The 19,833-nt window shown below is 33.2% G+C and overlaps 2 protein-coding genes across 5 annotated transcripts; both read right to left on the reverse strand.

Annotated features, from left to right (window-relative positions):
* Positions 1-1,261: 1,261 nt before the first annotated feature.
* Positions 1,262-4,353, reverse strand: LOC107943566 (glycine-rich RNA-binding protein 2, mitochondrial). Its single transcript, XM_016877330.2, has 5 exons — positions 4,199-4,353; positions 3,269-3,422; positions 3,110-3,178; positions 2,594-2,700; positions 1,262-1,984 (listed from the first exon to the last, which is right to left on the reverse strand). Exons 2-5 carry the CDS (start codon positions 3,411-3,413, stop codon positions 1,472-1,474), a joined length of 834 nt encoding a protein of 277 aa, XP_016732819.1. The 5' UTR covers positions 3,414-3,422; positions 4,199-4,353; the 3' UTR covers positions 1,262-1,471.
* A 4,785-nt stretch (positions 4,354-9,138) lies between these two features.
* Positions 9,139-14,289, reverse strand: LOC107943565 (nuclear transport factor 2). Of its 4 annotated transcripts, none has more exons than XM_041080603.1 (10): positions 14,071-14,289; positions 13,234-13,425; positions 12,490-12,787; positions 12,176-12,402; positions 11,910-12,087; positions 11,359-11,480; positions 11,198-11,260; positions 10,196-10,259; positions 9,317-9,535; positions 9,139-9,241 (listed from the first exon to the last, which is right to left on the reverse strand). In XM_041080603.1, the coding sequence occupies exons 2-10, from the start codon at positions 13,423-13,425 to the stop codon at positions 9,237-9,239; spliced, it is 1,368 nt and encodes a 455-aa protein (XP_040936537.1). In that variant the 5' UTR covers positions 14,071-14,289; the 3' UTR covers positions 9,139-9,236. The 4 variants fall into 4 exon arrangements, with proteins under 4 accessions (XP_040936537.1, XP_040936538.1, XP_040936535.1 ...); XM_041080604.1 differs by having other exon boundaries at positions 11,198-11,257; positions 14,071-14,265; XM_041080601.1 differs by having other exon boundaries at positions 9,139-9,535.
* Between the last annotated feature and the right edge of the window lie 5,544 nt (positions 14,290-19,833).

Raw genomic sequence — 19,833 nt, forward strand, 5'->3', positions numbered from 1 at the left:
CATGAATAAAGAGATGAATATTGAGAGGGCTAAGATACAAGCTATGGAAGAGAGCATTAATTTTGCAAGGATAAAAGGTTGGGATAAGTTGGAGCTGGAATCTGACCGTGCAAGTTTAGTCAACCGCTTCTATAAAAGAGATTTAGATTTAACTACTATGGGCCATTTTTTGCGACTCATTTATAAGCAAACCGTCTCTTTTTCCTATTTTAAGTTGAGTTGGGCTCCTCGTAACTGTAATAGTGTTGCTGACCGTCTTTGTAAGATGGCGAAAGAGAAGAACTGGGCTATGAACTTTGATGTTGATTACCCGTTAGATATTCATGATTTAATTTTAAAAGATACAATAAAGTGATGTTGACCTTTAGGTCGTTTTTATCAAAAAAAAAATCACATTTAATTGAACACTTGTCATAAATAAAAAAAACCAATTAAGTTCTTTTATTAATGATTTTTATCTTTAACTGCATTATCATTAAAATTAACTGACAAATCAATTAAATAACAACACATGACAACCTAAATTAATCTTTCAATTTTCTAATAAAAAAGTTATAAAATTTTATAAAAATCACAAAAGATGTGAAATTTTATTTAAAAATATAAAAAAGTTTATATAAACCTATAAATTGATTAAAATATTTAAAAAATCGTAAAAACAAAAAATTCTTAAAATTATAATAAATTATAAAATTTATACAAAAAAATAAAAAAAATTATTACTTTCTTATTTTAGAAAATAAATCTAAAATCAGAATGAAGTAAAAACATAATACTAATGAGAATAATTATTAAATCATCGAAGTGATTTTCGTGCCGAATCAAATATTTTTGATTTGCCCAAGTAAATAACAAGAGTGGGACTATATCCTTTTTTATTGATAATTTAGTACATTATCGTAATTTTGACCTATATTTTTTATATGGTTAGATACTATAAAACTTTTATTATTCAATTATACCTATTGCCACGTGTTTACTTTGATTTTAAAAGTTCAATTTTCAAAACAAAAAACAAATAAATAACTTTTTTATAATATATATTAATATTTTATAAATTTTTTAAAAACATTCATTTTTATAATTAATTAAAAAATTTTAAAAGTTTATATAATCTTTTTTTATAGTTTTTACAAGTTTATATAAATTTTTAATAATTTTTTTAAAATTAGTAGTTAAAAAAAAGGTTGTGGGGGGACAAATCTGTTGAGCCAAACAAATAACCTGGCCATAGACAAAAATCAACAAGCCAAATGAAAAATAAAGCAAATGTTTGGAGCATAAATTATTATTCCAAGCAATATTGACCTTTCTCCATGACAAACACTGAAAAGTATCAAGGTTTACAGAGAGAACGATTCACACAAAACTAAAATGATAAAGAAGATTAGTTCAGAGAAAAAGATAACTAAAACAAAAACCAAAAGAAATCCGCCATTAAATTATACCTCAAAGCTCAAACACCTTTATTTCATGCCCTTTTGACAAAGTCGCCACTTTCATCTTCATCTCTTGAGTTGTCATTCAGGGCATCATTTCCATCATAAGCTCCTTTGTACCCATCTTCACCACCACCAAATCCCATTGAGTCACCTCCATACCCGGTCGAACCACCAGTTGCAAAGCTATCACTGCCTCCTACATTGAAATTCCCGCCATCTACACCAGATTGACCAAAATCACTACCATAGCTAACACCACCGGTGCCATAGTTATTACCACCACCATAACTTCCTTGACCTCCATAACTGCTACCACCAGTGTTACCATATCCAACATTACCTCCATAATTTCCAGAAGAGAAACCATCATTTCTGTCATAGCCCCCCCCACCACCTCCATAGCCACCACTGCCCCCACCATAGCCGCCACCGCCACCTCCATATCCGCCACCGCCATAACCACTATTAAAACCTCCCCCTCCAAAGTTACGAGGAGGCCTCTCATTTGCATAGTTTACTCTTACTTGACGGCCATGGAGAACCTGCAAACAAGAATTCAGCCACAAAAGTTCCAAAAAAGATGATAAAACCACGCGTTACACTCAACCTATTGTTGTAGTAACAAAAAGTTACCAAGTTGAGACTAAACCTGTCAATTGGATGGGGTTGATTAATTAGGATTAGGTACATATAGGCCTTAAAATTATTAGGTTATTTTCAAGTTTAGGGTCACTTTGGTAGTGGAACATTTTGGGTTTTGATTTTACAAAATACTCAATACATGTGTTGTTTCGATTTTTCATTGATTCTTGATTGAAATACCGTGTTTGACACATATGCATACATGTGTATGAACATATTAGGATCCTATAAGGTTTACCAGCAGCAACCAATTGATATTTCCATATTGCCGATATCAGAGGCTAGTTACTCAGACCCGAGTAGTGAGTGTAAGATATGGTTATGTTTTTTGTTTTAAAATATGTTTTTGAAGGGTCCTGAAAGAGTACCCATGTCTAAATATGTGTCTCACATAAATACTTAAAGAAAAACAAAGAGTCAAAACATCTTTTTTGGTACAAGACTTAGAACAACATTAATCGAAGTAACACATAAATCAGCAAAAACCAAATACACTTCTATATTATTACCTGACCATCCAAGGCCTGTAGTGCACTGGAAGCATCCTCAGAACTGGTGTAAGTGACAAAGCCAAATCCTCGGGACCTGCCTGTTTCTCGATCCATAATTATTCGTGCTACAAGAAATATAAAATTAATCAGCAGTTTACACAGTTGAAACTGGTAAAAAGCAAACAACATCGATGATTAGAAAACCAACAGGGAAATCAATTGGTGCACCGATAGCATAGGCAACCGGACATAGGCAAACTCAAAGTTGGAAACAAATAAACATATCTCAATTAACAAATCAATAGCATAAGCACCGAGACATAAGCAAACTCAAAGTCAGAAACAAATAATCATTTCATAGAACAGTTAGTGGATGACACCTAAAACGTTCACACAACACAGCCTATACTAAAAAAATACTTGAATACCTCATACAAAATGTAGAAAACAAGATTAAAACATCTTGAGACTTTGCTGTCCCGCTTATAACAGCACTAGCAAGTTGAATTAAGGAATTCATTCGTCATAACATACCATCAATAACTTCACCGTATTTGCTAAAAGCTTCTCTCAGACTTTGATCGTCTGTTTGGAACGAAATACCTGCAATTAAAAAATTTTTTACAATAAGCCGGAAGAAAACCAGGGAACTTAAGAAATGGCTTGATTGCTACAGTGGAAAGTTCAACAGACCTCCCACAAAAAGTTTCGAGCTTGGCGATGTTGACATGCTTCTCAACACTTGAAATAGGCCTGGTCCTGATGCAGACAACTTAGCATTGACATGCATACTTGTGGTCTGCCTAAGTATACTTCCAATTTTACTTAAGAAAGCCATTGGTATAACCTAGTAAACAAATAAGTAAAGAAAGATCAAAACCAGCAAACGAAATTGATAAATTATAAAAGCTAATACCTAGACTTGAAAATATACAAACACGATTAGCAAATCCAACACAAAAAAATGAATTTATCAAAAATATATAATACAAATTATTAAAGTATTAAAATTCCTATAAGCATAAACTACATTACGACAAACCAAAACACAAAACCATGACTAACAAATCAGTGGCAAAAAACCTAAACAAACTATACAAACATCTAAAGAAATGCAGAAGAAAAAGAGATGGCTTATTACAATAATCACTTATTTAGTACTACACAAAGACACAAAGATAGCTTCTAAAGAAAGAGCCATAAATTAACATAAAAATGATCAAAATATGTGATCCAATACTATAAGGTAAAATTTAAAAACATATTTTACAAGATTTAATCTTTTTTTTAATTGGTCTTAAACCCCCAAAGGAACAAAAAAGGAAGACCCAAAATTCAGACTTTTCTAAGAAACACTTTTTTTTTTCCTTTTTCGAACATTGTCCCCCCAAAGCTAATCTTTCACTGATCTTAAACAACCAAAAAACCAAAGCAAACCAAAGCAAATCATACACATTAATTTGAAATATAAAAACAAAATATATAATACTAAAGGAAAATTTGAAAAAGTAAACACCTGTAACAATAAATGAAACAGTCTAACGAACAGGTCAATAATCAAAATAAAAAAAAAATGAATAAGGGATTAAACGGATAAAAATTAGGGGTTTTTTCGAAGCCTACCCCTTGTCTATGGAACTGAATGCAGAGAACGGACAGTGACTGATATATTTCTTTGCAGGTTCGTCTCTAAGTAAAACCCTCGGGGTTTTTAGCACGGAGCGGCGTTCATAATATATAAATACTCTCCTTGAAATAACCTTTTTAACACGTGTGAGCTTGTGATTGGCAGTGTTTTTCAAGTTGGTAATGTCACCCGCTGTGCAAAAGAACCCCATTGAGGCACACCTTCGTGTTTATTGCTATAATTTTGATTAAATTGTAAATATTTAATAAGGATAAAGATGTATAAAGTTTAAATTTGTTAGAATTTTGATAAATATAGAAAAAATTTAGGGTCTGAAATTAAATTATTATTTTTATGATAATAAAAATATATTTTTTAAAGAATTAAATTAATTTTTATTATTTTTAAGAGGTCAAAGTATAATTTTATTTTTATTAATTTAAAATTTTAAAAATTTTAAAGGGTTAAAATTATTTCCATTTTAAGGGGTTGGGGCTTGCTAGCCCCACCTAAATTCAGCCCTGCCTCTCTTATTGTAGATTAGAACTAATCTTAATCGTTTGATGCATTATTTTCTTGTGGCTGACTTAGGTTGATTTTAAGCAAATAGATTGTCTAATGCCTCAAGATTTGTCAAACTTAAGTTCTATCCCCTTGACCGTAATAAGTTTGAAATTGAGTTTTTTTTTTCATTATAGATAGATATTTTTTTGCTATAAAGAACATCAGTCTTATGATGCGTTACTTTTGGGTCTTTAAAATTTTACAGAGTTTGGTGGACTCAATTTAAGTTAAATTATAGTAATTTAATAATAGAATATGTTTTTGGTTAAACTATACTCAATGTCATTAAACAATTAGTAAATTTACGTTTTAATCACTTAACTTCAAAAAGTTTCAATATGATTACTAAACTATTCCAAAATTTTTATTTAAGTCTCTGGGTTGTTAGTCTTTTTTTTTTTAAGGTCTGACTAGCAAGCTCCAAACAACAATTCAATGGTCGGTATGGTGAATCAGTCCCCATAGATGAGTAAAAAAAAGTACCTTAGATCCAAGTCAATATGACAGTGTCAAAGATCGAAGAAGAAAATTGTTTGAATTTTTGTTTGCAAATTTGTTACATTCAAAGTTGTTTCATGAAAAAGAAAATTGAACTATTGAAGAGAAAGGGAAAAAACTTTTCATTGGTGTAAGCAAGGTAAACAAAGAAGACTATACAACAACGATTTTAACAGCTCAATAACTTAAATGAAAATTTTTGAATAGTTCAATAACTATTTTGTAATTTTTCAATTTTAGGTGACCAAAATGTGAAGTCACTAATAACTTAGTGACCTTGGGTGTAATTTACTTTTTCTTTTGTTTGAATTTAATTTATGAAATTATATAAATATTAATAAAAAGCAAATTTTAATTATTTTATTACCCGTATGTCACTTGGTTTGAATTTAAACAAAAGATTAAAAAAGCTAAATTTACAGAGTAGACAGATACCTTCTTTGCAACTTCGATAAAGTTTCATTTGTAACATTTTACACTAAATTTAAAATTAAAAGAAGTTGATCCTAAAGGCAAGCACTAGAGCTTCAGGAAGAAATTAATCATGATTCATAAGAAGTTGATCCTAAGCACCAGCTACAATGGCACGATAACATGCATACACTGTCATGAACATCATGCATTGCTGCCCTACCAACTAGGAACTAGCGCAGTATAGAAGATTAGGTCCCCCGATCCAAGCTCGATAACACCGCAAGAAACTCAACCCCTAGACAGCGGTAAACGCAGAAAAGTTTTTTAAGAAACCGAATAAAATTTTAATTTTTAATAGTGTATATTTTTATAATTTTTAAAAGATTAAATTAAAATTTTATAATTTTAGAGGGTTAAAGTATAATTTTATTTTTATTAATTTAAAATTTTTAAATTTTTTAAGGAATCTAAATAACAATTTTTATTTTAAGGGCTGGGGCCCTGCCAGCCCCTGGATTCGCCTGAACTTTCGGCCGAGATGTCTCGGCCAGTCATTTGGTGATCAACTAACGGTGCCGGAAGCTCGACATTCCTCTCTGAAACCCGCCTATCTTCCACTATAGCAATTCTCATGCCATTATGGCTGCTTTAAACAGTAACTAGAGTAGAGTTCGAACCAGATAAAACGTTGCCATTCAGATTTGAACTATCAACCGAATCCTGCCCAACATTTCTCTTTTCTTTCTAAATCCTCCTTTGAACCGTAATCACGACAAGTAACAGGACTGGCCTCGTAAACTGAAGAAGCCTTAAGGGCCTAACAGGCAACAAAACTGCAGCAAGATCATACAAAGCCACGCAACTAATAACACCCAAGTAGTCTATTCAGGCAAAGGAGTAAACCAATAAGCAACCAACAAACATTCCAATGAATTTTAGTAGCTTGCTACATTACTAATCCCACGCTGCTAAGAAATACATAGTATAAATTTAAATATAAATTCTTTATAATTTTGGTCATGGAGTTAGGGGTTAGGATTCTTATAATTTATTCTCTTTGATTTTGAGCCATTTGTGCACTCAAAATTAGAGATCAAATTTGAACCTTGCTCCAGTTTTTTTTTTTATCAAGCTCGCAAAAATTACCAGGTTCTAGTTTATTTCACTAATCAATCTCGGGAGAACGGATACTAACTGATGACTATGCTGACTTTTTACTTAGGAACATTTTTAACGGCTAAAGAGTAACAACGTGCCACCCGGAGAATTTCATCCCGGGAAGAACTGATATTAAATTGGCTGATTAATTAAACTTGTATTTTGTATCGATATTAATTTTCCGTTAGTTGAAAGCAGGCGGATAAAGTCCGTTTATTACTATAGTTAAAACAGAGAAACAAAACTGCCTATACCAAAGCCAGGCCCTTCAAATTTTCCCTCTCATCCAAAATTTCCAAAATTTTCCATCATTTTCTCTCTCATATATTCTAGTTTTCTTGTTTTTCGAAAATTCTTTTTTCTGTTTCGGTTTTTTTTTTAGTTTCATTGTTACTCTGCTACTGGATGATTAATTAGAGATTTTGATTTGGGATTCATTGAAAGTTCGTTGTTTTCCTTAGTTTTATTTTCTTATTTTTAATGTAAGTTTTTTTTTTTTGGTATATGCTTATTTCTTGGTGTGATTTTGATTTTCTGTTAGGATAATGTAAATGGGAAATTCATTATTTGATGGTTTTTTTTGGTTAATAACGATTAATCATCTAATTTGGTGCGAAATTAATTAACAAACAAGCAATTTTAGTTTTTATTTGTTAGAATCTATCTGGTTTTAAGTTCCATTCAATTGTTGTTTTTGCTTCTTAAAAAATTGGAACTCTGATTTGGCGTGTTATTTACAGCATTAATTTCTGGGTCTTGGAATGGTATAGCACATGAAATCAGAATCCTGAAATGTGAACGGAGTTCGTGACATCAGCGGTGATTTAAATACGACCGAGTTGCTACTCCGAGTAAAAACCGTCGTGTTTCATTAGACGAAAAGTTAAATTCTCCCCTCTTTCATTATCTTCATCTTCATCCGTGATCATCAAGTGGTTGGATTGGTTGAATGTAATCCAGTTAACTCTATGCCGAAAAGCGAACAATCTGATTCAGCCACACCAAATCCTCAAACAGCGGCAGCTATGGAACAACCTGCTGAAGAATCATCAAATAGGCTTCCATCATATGTCTTCGCTAGAACAACCACTGCAGGTCCTACGGACTGGAGCATGTGTTCCAGTGAATCATTGTTTAGTATTCAAATGGGGAACATGAGTTACACAAGGGAGCAACTGAATTGGATGTCGAAATCGGGCGAGCATAATTACAGTCACAATCTCACACCACCAGAAACTCCGGATAATAATCAGATAACAGCATAAATTACTGAGCAACGAAGTGACTCAAAGGAGGGCAGCAATGGAGTTATCGAAGCAAATGCGGCTGAAACAATGGAGAAAGAATCTCAACATAAGGACAATGTTCCTCAAGACCTACCTCATTCCACTAGTGTGTCCCGAAATTCGGACGCAAGTCTCAAATCCTTTGCCTTCCCTATGTAAGCTTTCATCAAGAAAATGTGTTTTTTTTTTATTGCAACATTTCGGAAATTGCATATATTCAAACTGAATGCTTTAGTATCACAGGCAAGGCAATAACATACTGATTTTACTTTTTTTTTCTTTGTAATGAAGATTGACAGGGGAAGCAGATAAAAATGGAACAGAGGCGCCATGTACAAAGAACAAAAACCAACCATCACTGCCGTCCACCCCTGAAACAATCCCTGAGATACCATCAGAAACAGCTAGTTAACAACAGACACCGCCTGAGAGCCCTAAGGTAGAAGCAGAGAGCCCTAAAGAAGCCTCAGAAAGCCCTAAGGAAACCCCAAAGTCTCCGGCACCTAATGCACCCAAAAGCGGAGGTCCAAGAAAATGGTTCGGATGCTTCTCTTGTTGCTCTTCGGGTTCTTGACAGAACTACTACTGCATTGCAATGAATGAACAAGCACCATGGATTCCATGTTAGCTGTACAAGTTTATGAGGGCTTCTATTTTCACTATCATTTATCAATTTTTCTCCCTATTGTTGTTATTACATTATCCATTAAATTGAAAAACATTTAAGATGCATTTATCTTAAAAGAATGACAACTAGTCTTGGAAATCAAGTTTGAACACAAATAATTGAGCTTGAATCAATTTTCAATCTTACCTCAAATAAAGTTCAAACTTTGAACGTGGAACCAGATTGTTCTCGAACCTAGCTTTGAGCCAAGAATTTCAATTTGAGTTTGAGCTTCTTATAGCTAGATTACACCCCCTTCATGCATAAGCTATCGATTGATGCTTTCATGTAAATAAATGTAATAGGGGAAGATTTGAGAGCATCTCATCAAAAATACCAAAAAAGAAAATTGACCAAAGAATCCAAAATAGTTTTATTCATTCACAACAGTTGGAACTTCACGAAGATTAAAAACCACGAATCTTTAGCTCCATCATTACCTTTAGTTTATACTGTCAAAAAAATCACCTGGTCACTTTCTCAGCTAATGTCTGAAAACAAATAGAATTACGGTTTAGGGGCCACACCTTGACGGCCACCCCTTCCGTTCTGATTAGCCCGCTGATAACTGTCTCCATTCCGTCCATCCGGACCTTTTGATCGTCCTGAAAATTCACCCTGGTTTCTGAATTCATTCCTGCCATAGCCTCCTCCTCGGCCACCGCTGAAGTTCCCTCGACCACGGAAACTGTCACTCCGAAACCCACCTTTACCTGATGTATACCTTGCTCTCCCACTGCTACCAACTGCAAAAAGCAGCAGTTTCTCAAGTACATTATATATTACCAGAAATTCAATTACACACATATGCATATGGAAATCACGTATTTAGAACAAATGTGAGCATTTAAAAACAACATACAATAAATAATGAAATGTAAGGTTTGGACATAATAATAACACATGCAATATGTACAAAATTAGAATACAAATGATAGTTTAAATTGTGAGTAAATGAAATTTAAATAGGTAAATACATCAGATCAAGAATATTAAATGCACTTAATTGTGTATCATAAACTAGTATTGTCATTTTTCTTGAGTTGGTATCAAGTTATCAGTATATACAAACAATGTGGGTGAAAGACAAAAAGTGCCCTTATAATGATATAATTTATTTAAAATATGGTTATTTTAGTAATTTCCTTGACTAAGTTGGTGTCGAGTTGAATCATGGCACCAACTCAATCACAAACTTAAATAATAGTATAGATATATTATACAAATGCGGAACATATTGCATCACAATGACGAATTTGAATTGAGAACATATGTTCCTAATCTCAGTATTATCATTAGATGAACTAAAAAGTCCAATTCATGAAAAACAATATTATTAGTAAAAATGGGAATTTTTATGAAATATCAGTGTCAAAAGCATTTTTCCCAAATAAATTTTGAATTACCTCGAGTACTTGTCCTCTTTTCTTCCACAGCAGCTTGCCGATCCCCAATTGTGATCGGTGAAGCCTGAAATGCCATTCAGCACAAACATAAAAGGGAACATAAGGGATGATATTTAGTTAAATCTTCGATTTAGGATCTTAGAAGCCATTAATGTGTAAATTTTATAACATCCATAAAACACCAAGTTTAACATTTAATTGGGTTAAGCGTTCAACTTTTCCAGCTTAATTCGACAAGGCTGTAAATAAGTTACAAACTACAAGATGAATATAATGTCAGGGAGAATATCAGATGTACATGTACAAGAAACATACAAGGTCCCTGTTTCATGGCTATATACTGTCTAAAAAGGTAACAAAGGAAATGAAAGAGATCACAGCTAAGTTACTTGGACTCAGGTGTGTCTGACACAGGTATGTGTAATTTTTTTTCACAATTTGCATGTATATAAAGAATTCTAGGAGCATCATATTCTTCTACCCATGTTGGGTAGGTAACAAATCATGAAGGGTTGGAGCAACATAAGATGCCAAATAAAGGAGGATTTGTTCTTTTAGACCAGCTGATGTGAGTACCTACACAAAAGGAAGAGTTTTTTGAAGAAAGTTCTAGATGAAATCATCTAATGAAACACTTTTCAAGTGAGCCAAAAAGCCCAGGTAATCCATTCAATCATTCTGGCCACTTAGAAGACATTGATCTAAAATTTGGGTTCTATTTCTTGTTTCTTGTTTATTCATTTTAATTGCTTAGGGAAAGGATGAGGTTTAACATACTCCTGCACTTGATGAAAGCTTAACCCGATAAATGAGTACATTTCTGTTTCAGTCGACTTTTGTGCTTCAATAACTTAACAGAACTTGTCTGACATTAGGCATATATTTGGTAGACTATAACTATGAAAACATTTGTTGTGTAAGATTGAATGGAAGAGTGACTTATGGTGGTGATCATATGGCATCACATTTATAACGGTAGTGATAAAAGGTGTGAGACAATACCTCAAGTGCACTCTGCACTGAACTCGGAGTCTCAAATTCAACAAAACCAAAAGTGAACCCCTGCTGCAGGAAGCAAGAAATACATGTAACAGTAAGAACTGAGAATTTGAACTAGAAATGTCAAATAGGTTGCAGAAGGCCAAATTAATATATTAGCTAACCTTGTTACTTCTGACTTGGATGCCATTGCGCTTAATAGGTCCAAATTTTTTGAATGCCTCTTCAAGTTGTGCAGGTGTTGCATTATAAGGTAAATTCCGTACATATATGGAGTGTCCTTCAGCTTTGGTAAGAAGAAAGCACGTGAGGTTATATTTTAAAACAACAAAGAATCCGCATTAAGCATATCAAGAGGAAAGAAAATATATATGACATAAAATTAACCATGTCAAAATCAAGTACATCTTCTTTACTCCCTTATCGGATAATTGATTAAAATTGAAAAGATAAGGATCTAGCTTCGTCAAACAAAGAGAACAGCGTATGTTACTCGGACTCAAGTGTTTGTGTCAAATATTGGCATGTGTCCAGCACAGGTATGTTCATTTCTTTCCGAGTGTTTCCATGTATTTGGAAGATATTTAGAAGGTTATACCCCTATATCCTATGTCTCGATATGCGTTGGATATGGTTACCTCATGAAAAATGAAGAGTTGGAGTGACATAGAGAACACTTATTCTTCTATTAGCCATAAATGAAATTAACAATTACCTTCCTCATTTTCATTGCTACTTTCAGGTGCATTATCACTATTAGGTACTGCTACTATTGGTGCTACAGGAGCAGGTTTTGCAGAAACATTTGATCGTTGCTCTGCAGGTACCACCCTTGCATATCTGGTAGTAACATTGACCAGAGTAGGTGGTGCATTACTTTTCATCACTTTGACCTAATATGTAATTCAGTGAGTTCAATCAAACATCAAAGGAACCGCTAAAATATCAACAGAAAGATAAAAGGAATTAACGTTAACTCACAATTGATGCATAGGATTTCTTTGGAGCATCTTCTAGAACTGCAGGAGTTGAATCATCAACCACAACACTCTCATTCTGATTGACAACTTTTTGAGGCTCAACAACCTCTTCTTCAATTACTGAACCTTCCTCCTCATCTGAGGGGTCACAAACTTCAGCACCATTATTAATATCTTCGTCCTCAGGATAAGTTAATGGGTCCTCCACAGGGTGGTCATTAGAGGGCTCTGGAAGCAAAATTTAAATCAAGTCCATAATTTAAGCGTGTCGAAAGTACGACCGCAATGCCTAAAAAGAAAAGAATCAGGTCAAACCTGGTTCAGATGTCAAGATAGATGTTGAAGCCTGTTCGCTGACGCCATTAACTGGAATAGTGTTCTGCAACTCGTCGTCTTCAATGTACCTGAAAATATCATTTAAGACAAAGTAGCCTTTGTCTTGTGGAGCTAGAAAGAAGGTTTGAGTGAACTTCCTTCTAATATTATCTTTCCCTGTTAAGCATCCAGTTACCACTACAATGACCCCTTTCTCAAAAGAGTCCTGAGCATCTGCAGTTTTTATCTCGGCTGTATAGTCCTGGTAATTCAGCGATAGTACCTTCTGATTAATTGCCTGCTCCAAAGCAAATACCAGTGCACTAGTCAATAAAACCACGTTAAAGCTAAGATATAATTTAAAGAACGTCTATTCAATTTATAAAATTTAATATTACTGTATCAAATATATCTCCACAAACAAAAATTTAAAAATATCCATTCCTAAATTTTAGCATATCCACCAAAAAACAAAAATTTAAAAATATCCATTCCTAAATTTTAGCATATCCACCAAAGAAGCCATTAAAAGCTTCACCTAGGAAAGCTAAACATCCATACTTTTCGAAGTAGATTTTTCAATAGAATTACAAATTTTCAGAAATTATTCTCAAAAACTGGTTATCAACTTAGTCTAGCAACAGCATCTCCCACACAAAGGCTATAAATTTTTGAATTCTTAATTACAATATGATAATGACTCCTGCCCCCTTAAAATGGGAAATTACTCCTGGCTAAACTTACTTGCATTGTTGTTACTGTAGTCATGTTGCCGAACATATCTGGCCGACTTAAACAACTTAAATCTTGATAAAATCTGTGCACCAGATTCGGTGATTGGTGAAGAATATGGTAATACTGCTCCACAAAAGCATTTCCAACGACTTGAGCACTGGGAGTATGAGTGTCAGCAGGACTTCCTTCCTGCATGGCCATCTGCACATGATATTCAAGTAACCGATAAACGAAACTTCAACTAATTATCATTTCGTGACAACAGAAAATGAAGCATGAAAGAAAAGTACTCATTGCAAGTAATATTTAGAAATTACACTAAACATGAGAGTAGAGATCAATGAAATGTTTGCATAAACCCAAATGCCGAAAGCTCAACAAGCAAAGTGCGGATATTCAATCGCCTAGACAACTTTGACCAGAATAAAGCAGAACAAGAAGACATAAAGATGTTAAGAAACAAACCATTTTTCCACCATAAAGCTAATTTACAGTCTAAGAAATCTTTGTGCTAACATTAGACACTATACTATCAATTTTCAATCAATAAACAACTAACAATAAATACCCATCACTGCAAACAAACTCTTTATAAATATAAAAGGCATAGACATAGTTCTTTCAATCTACAAACAACTAAGACAATTTAATAAATAAAAGAAAACCCAGAAAGAACCCTTTTAACAGAAATAAATAGTATGAAGCATATTTAACAACAAAATTCAACAGGAAAAAAAAGAGCAAGATTTTGCAAGCGATTAGCATATCAATAAAATACTGTAGCTATAACGATCAAATAGAGATCGATTGGAATCAAAGATATGGGGAAAGCAAGATCAAAAGTACCAGATTCGTGGGTAATTTGAGCTTAAGAGAGTGAGCGCAAGAAAGATTTGTGAGCTTTCAATAAAGCAGAGAGTGAGTGAGCGAAGCCCCAAACTGAAAAACGGGATGCGTTGCGTACGAATTGAGAAATGCGAAGGACAATAGCTACTTAGCAAGCAACGCCAAAGAGAAGATACTGATATTAAAAATGTGAAAATCGTTTGTTTTTTTTTTATATTTCGTCCAAAGCCCAAACCCGGCTGGTCAGATAAGTCTTAGATAAAGGTGTTCATCGTCGGATCTAAGCCCAATTCTAGAAAAAAAATTCAGGCCGGTTCCGAGCTCAGCTCATCAACTAATTCATCCCATGGTTTTAAAAAATTAATAATAAATATCTTATTTAAATTTAATTATAATTTTTTTATTTTTGAATAGTAAAAAGAGCTGGTACAAAACTAAAAAACCTTAACTCAAGCCCGGTCCATAATATTAACATATTTTATACTCGTTTAAGTCTGACTCGGCCCGAAAGATGGACCTAATATTTTATTCGAACTCGTTCATATTTATAAATAACTAACTCAAACTCATTTTAAACCTGTTCATTTTATTTAATATATATTTAGATTATTTTAAATTTAATATGTCCTCTTTTATAAAAATTTTATATGTATACATCTTAATATTATAGATTTAGTTTTTATATGTTATAAATTATATAATATATTATAAACATAAAAAATGGGTTAAATCGAGCCGAGGCAAGTTTGGGTCTTAAATGTTTGAGCCCAAACTTGACCCATATTTTAAATGGGTTAAATTTTTTTGTCTAATCTTGTTTTCGGAGCTCAAAATTTTTATCCAAACTCTTTTAAATTTTAAGCTACTAACTTGGATGAGAAACCTAACTCATGAACAGGTCTAACCTAATAAAGTCATTATCAATACGGATTCAATTTAAATTCATATTAAAATGTTACCAATGTAGGAGTGGATTCAAGTGCGCTGAAACACATTATTATCTTATTTAAGGGATGATGAATGAATATGAATAATTCTAAGCATTTTACAAAAGAAAACAAATATAATAAGAACCTACAATAAAATTAGTATTTAAAAAATATTTAATTAAATTCATTTAACAAGTTAATTGAAATTCCGAATATAAATTATTAAAAAAATCATTCTTTTACATAATAACAAATGCAATAGTTTTTTTATATTTTTTATGTAAAATTTATAATAATAAAATAAAATTAACTTACCGCATGAGACAACCATTTTTTTTTAAATTTCTACTCAAAATAATATTTTTTTCACCAAAAAAAAATAAAAAAGTCTTAATCATCGAGAATACACTGACAAACTCAATAAAAATAAAGAAAAGATGAAGGTTAACGTTTCCAGAAACCCTTTTTTATTTAATTTTGAGTCAGGTTTTTGTATTTTTCTAAAATTTATATATATATTTTGGTGAAATCTAAATTTTATATTTAATTTTGCTTTTTGTATTTATATTTTTATACTTTTTTAGTTTCTTAGCATTTCCATATAATTTTGTTCTCATGTTTTTATTATTTTTCAAATGATTCTTTAATAAGATGTATCTAACCTAGCATTGTTACAAAAAAAAAAAAATTAAAATAGTTGACTGGATAAAGTTTAGGTATTAATGCCCGTGAGTGAAGTGTTAAGATGTTTTTTTAAGAACAAATTTTAGATTACGGTCCTTTTTCTACATTTTAGATAAGTATCTATTTTGAAGGAAGCTATGATGGAGGCGACCGGCCGGTGATAGCTCAGAGGCTGATTGGGTAATCAAAAAAGTAAGATTCAGGGCAAACGAACATGACGGCTGCGGCGTAGTGGTCGACTTTTCAAAGGGTTCCAGACCATACTTTAAAGATATACCGATCGGACACAGTGCAGAGAAAGATTCGAAGCGTACAAATATCGCTTTTTAATGTAGATGAAGACGATGTTGAAGTTCACGAGGGAGACGTAACCAAATCGGTTGTCAACGAGCTTCCGGCGATCCAGTTTCCGGACAGAATCCACAAGCTTATCAAAGACAGTATGGCAAGCACGATTATTATTAAGCTATTGGGACAGCGTATTAGCATTAGTGCGCTTTCCAATCGGGCTTATGCTCTATGGAAGTCGTTTCCTTCCTTCCGTCTCGTGGACATTGAAAATAGATATTCTTTTTTTTTTGTTAAGAATGATTTTTGACAGGCGATATTACATTTACTTACAGAAGTGTAAAGTAACAGTAAAGGTAAAATTAAATATTAGAGCAATATTGTAGCCAACAAAAGAATCTTACTGCTATGGTCTTTGGTCAAAGTAGTGGTTCGACTCAAGTTATTGATAGTACTAAGTTGCAGGTTGTACCCAATTTATCTCATTCTAGTTGCTCAATGTGTCATGAATAGCAAATCAAAGCTTGTAACTATTATGCAAAAATGTTTATAGATGTCAACTTATGAGATGAGGCTCGTTTGACCTCATGAATTGACCCGATTCGTGAAAATTATAGAGAAATTCATCCAATTGAAGTATCAGTGGCTCAGTGTAACACTCTAATAAAATTAGAGTTATCAAAATAAGTAATGTAAATTCAATAAAATTGTATAGAATTTAAATCTCTTAATATTCTTAATCGTAGATAAATTCTAATTTCGATTGTTAACTAACTCAAATCTATATTATTGATTTTGAAGAGTTCAACTATAAATATAAATAAAGATCTTTTCCTCATTTGTAATAATCCCGCTGTATTCAAATATTATTGTCTTAAAGAATATATTAGTATTGGTGGGCACTTTTTTTTTTTTGGTGACTTTTCAATTCTCTTATTGCTCTTTTCATTTTAAGTTACTTTCATTATATTCTTTGGTGTCTTACAGAATCTTTGGGAGAAAGTCAAGCAGCAACTTAATTCTTTAGAGGCTATACTAAACTCTCCTTTCCTTGTCGAGCCACTCTAATAAAGTCTGTCTTGATGGCTATCCCTAATTTTTTCATGCAAACAATGACAATTCCGCGTGGCATTTGTAAAGAAATTGAGAAAGTTGCACAAAGCTTTATATGGGGCTCAAACCAGTTCTTGTTAAATGGTCAAAGTGTTGTCAACCACTAGAGAACGGTGGTCTTGATTTGAGATTTTTAATGGTGCAAAATTCTTCATTTTTGATGAAATTAGCTTATCATTTTGTCTCAAATACTGATGCATTGTGGACTAGAGTACTTAAGGCTAAATATAACTTTGACAGTACCTATCTGGATAGTATTCATCGCACAAACTATTTCTTTGTGGCGATTCTTAGCTCAAGTTTGGCCCCGCTCGAAGGAGAATTTATACTGGTCGGTTGGGAATGGGGAAAGCATTAAAGCATCTACGGATTGTTGGATTAGTGAACGCGGGTTGAAGGGGTCCCTAATGATCCAGCTGGTGACGTTGATTTGACTCTCAAGGAGCTTGTGACTGCTTCAGGGGATTGGAACTGGGATTGTTGGAAACGGATTTTGTGCAAGGAAGACCTGGAGCTTGTTGCAGCCATTCCACCACCCACCCCTGATGCGGTTCCTGATCGTTTGGTCTAGAAATGGAATACGGACGGCATGCGCACGGTCCGATCAGCCTGTTCTAACTGGTTGAAGGTTCTTGGGAAAAAAGTAGTAAGGTTTGGTCTTTGGCGTGGAAATATAAGGGCTTCCAACGAATCCGTTTATTTTTTTGGTTAGTTTTGAATGGCCGCATTTTGACGAACAGCGAGGGATGTCGTAGAGGGTTCTCTAATGACCCCTCCTGTGGCTGTTGCGGACACGTGTTAGGAGACGCTTTGCACGTTTTGCCAGATTGTCCTTTAGCTCGCACGATCTGGTCCCAAATTCTTCCTCGAAGGTTGATGATTAATGAGTTTTTATCTAGTTCGTTAGTGCAGTGGTTGTTCAACAATCTTTCTAACACATGGAGAATAGACTTTGAAGATATGGACTGGGGAACCCTATTTGGGATTGTTGTATGGAAATACTGAAGGAAAGGAACCAATTTTTATTTGCTGGTATACATAGTAATGCTGTCAGCATTATAACGGGTTGTGTAAGTTGGGCGAAATCTGTTAAAAGGAATGCTTTGGTTCGTGTCTCTTATGGCACGTGTAGAAGGATCTCAACAGGATGGGAACCTCCAGCGGATAATTCCGTGAAGCTTAACACTGATGGAGCATGGAGATCATCCGACCGTGCAGGCTGCAGCTGTTGCTGGAGGGTTGGTTCGGGATAAGAATGGGAAGTGGCTGTGGGGATATACAAGAAGCCTGGGCTGGGACGCTGCTCGGTATTAGAAGCGGAGTTATGGCAGATCCTGGATGGTTTGGACTTGCTGTGGAAGCATGGGTACCGGAATATCGTAGTGGAATCGAACAACGCTGCTGCTGTGAGGCTTCTAATGAACGAGGGGAATGCGCGACAGAGCATAGCTGTGGCTCGGAGATTCCGATCTAGCTTGGATCGACAATGAGAAGCCGTTGCAATGGAGCATATTCTGGTTTTGGATAGTAGCTGTACAGGGACTACTCCCGATATTTTTAACCTTTGTTTTATTCAAAAGAAAAAAATTTTAAATATTAAGATGAGAAAAAAATCATAAATATCAAATTAAGAAAATATACTAAATCAATGGTCAAATGTTAATTTAAGCCATTAATTAAAATATCTAAAACAATCTATATTAAATTTTTTAAAAAATCATAAAAAACGTGATACTCATTGAGAGAGAGAGTACAAATATTTTTCAGTTTTCATTTAATATATATATTCTATTTAATATATATTTGAGGGTAGTTGAATATTTTCAAATATCAAACACTAAGCCTTAGATTAAGAGAAATATTACATTTTCTACTCTTAAAAAATAAGCAAATTAATCCATATAGGTTAGATCAATGAATAAATTATTTTTTTAGTTTTGATTTAATATATAAAGATTAATTTGTCCCTTTTTGAGTAGATGGAGGAAAATGTAATAGATTCCTAATACAATAACCTCTATGACACTTTTACCAACATTGGTAGGTTTCAGGTAAAAGTAACAAAAAAACTCCTTATATTGGACCTTAAATTGCATTTTAGTCATTTTATTGAAAAATGTACTAATTAGTCCTTATATGTTAGAGGAGAGAGAAAAACAACCATTCCATTAAAAATTGGTGTTTATATAAGGTATAATAGCAAATCTAACCTTCAACCTTTACAAATTTATTCAATTTGACCCCTACTCCTCTATTGGGTCAGTATTGTTAAGAATAGGGGTTAAATTGAATAAATGTGTAAAGATTAAAAACTAAATTTATTATTATATCTTATATAAATACCAAATTTTAACAGAGGGATTACTTTGCTCACTCATTTACCATATAAGGGTTAGTTTACCATATTTTTAGTAAAAAAACTAAAATGCAATTCAAGATAGATATAATGACATTTTAGACTTTCAACTTCTGCAATTATTTGTTAGTGTAATATACAAGGCAAAATAATATATTATCAATAATAAACACACATGAACAATTATAGAAGATACCACCTTAGCGCTTGAATGTCACATCAATTTTTCATTTGTATTTGATCAATTTGACAAAAATTAAAAGTATGAAAGCAAAATAAAACGAAAAGAGAAAAAAGCGCTATATTGATTTTTTTAACCTAAGTTGAGGGTTTAAAATGTCATTATGCGTTCAAGGTATAATAGAGGGGTTTTGTTGTAGCTTTAGATAAGTT

The sequence above is a fragment of the Gossypium hirsutum genome, chromosome A11 (genome assembly GCF_007990345.1).
Source record: "Gossypium hirsutum isolate 1008001.06 chromosome A11, Gossypium_hirsutum_v2.1, whole genome shotgun sequence".
Classification (NCBI taxonomy): Eukaryota; Viridiplantae; Streptophyta; class Magnoliopsida; order Malvales; family Malvaceae; genus Gossypium; species Gossypium hirsutum.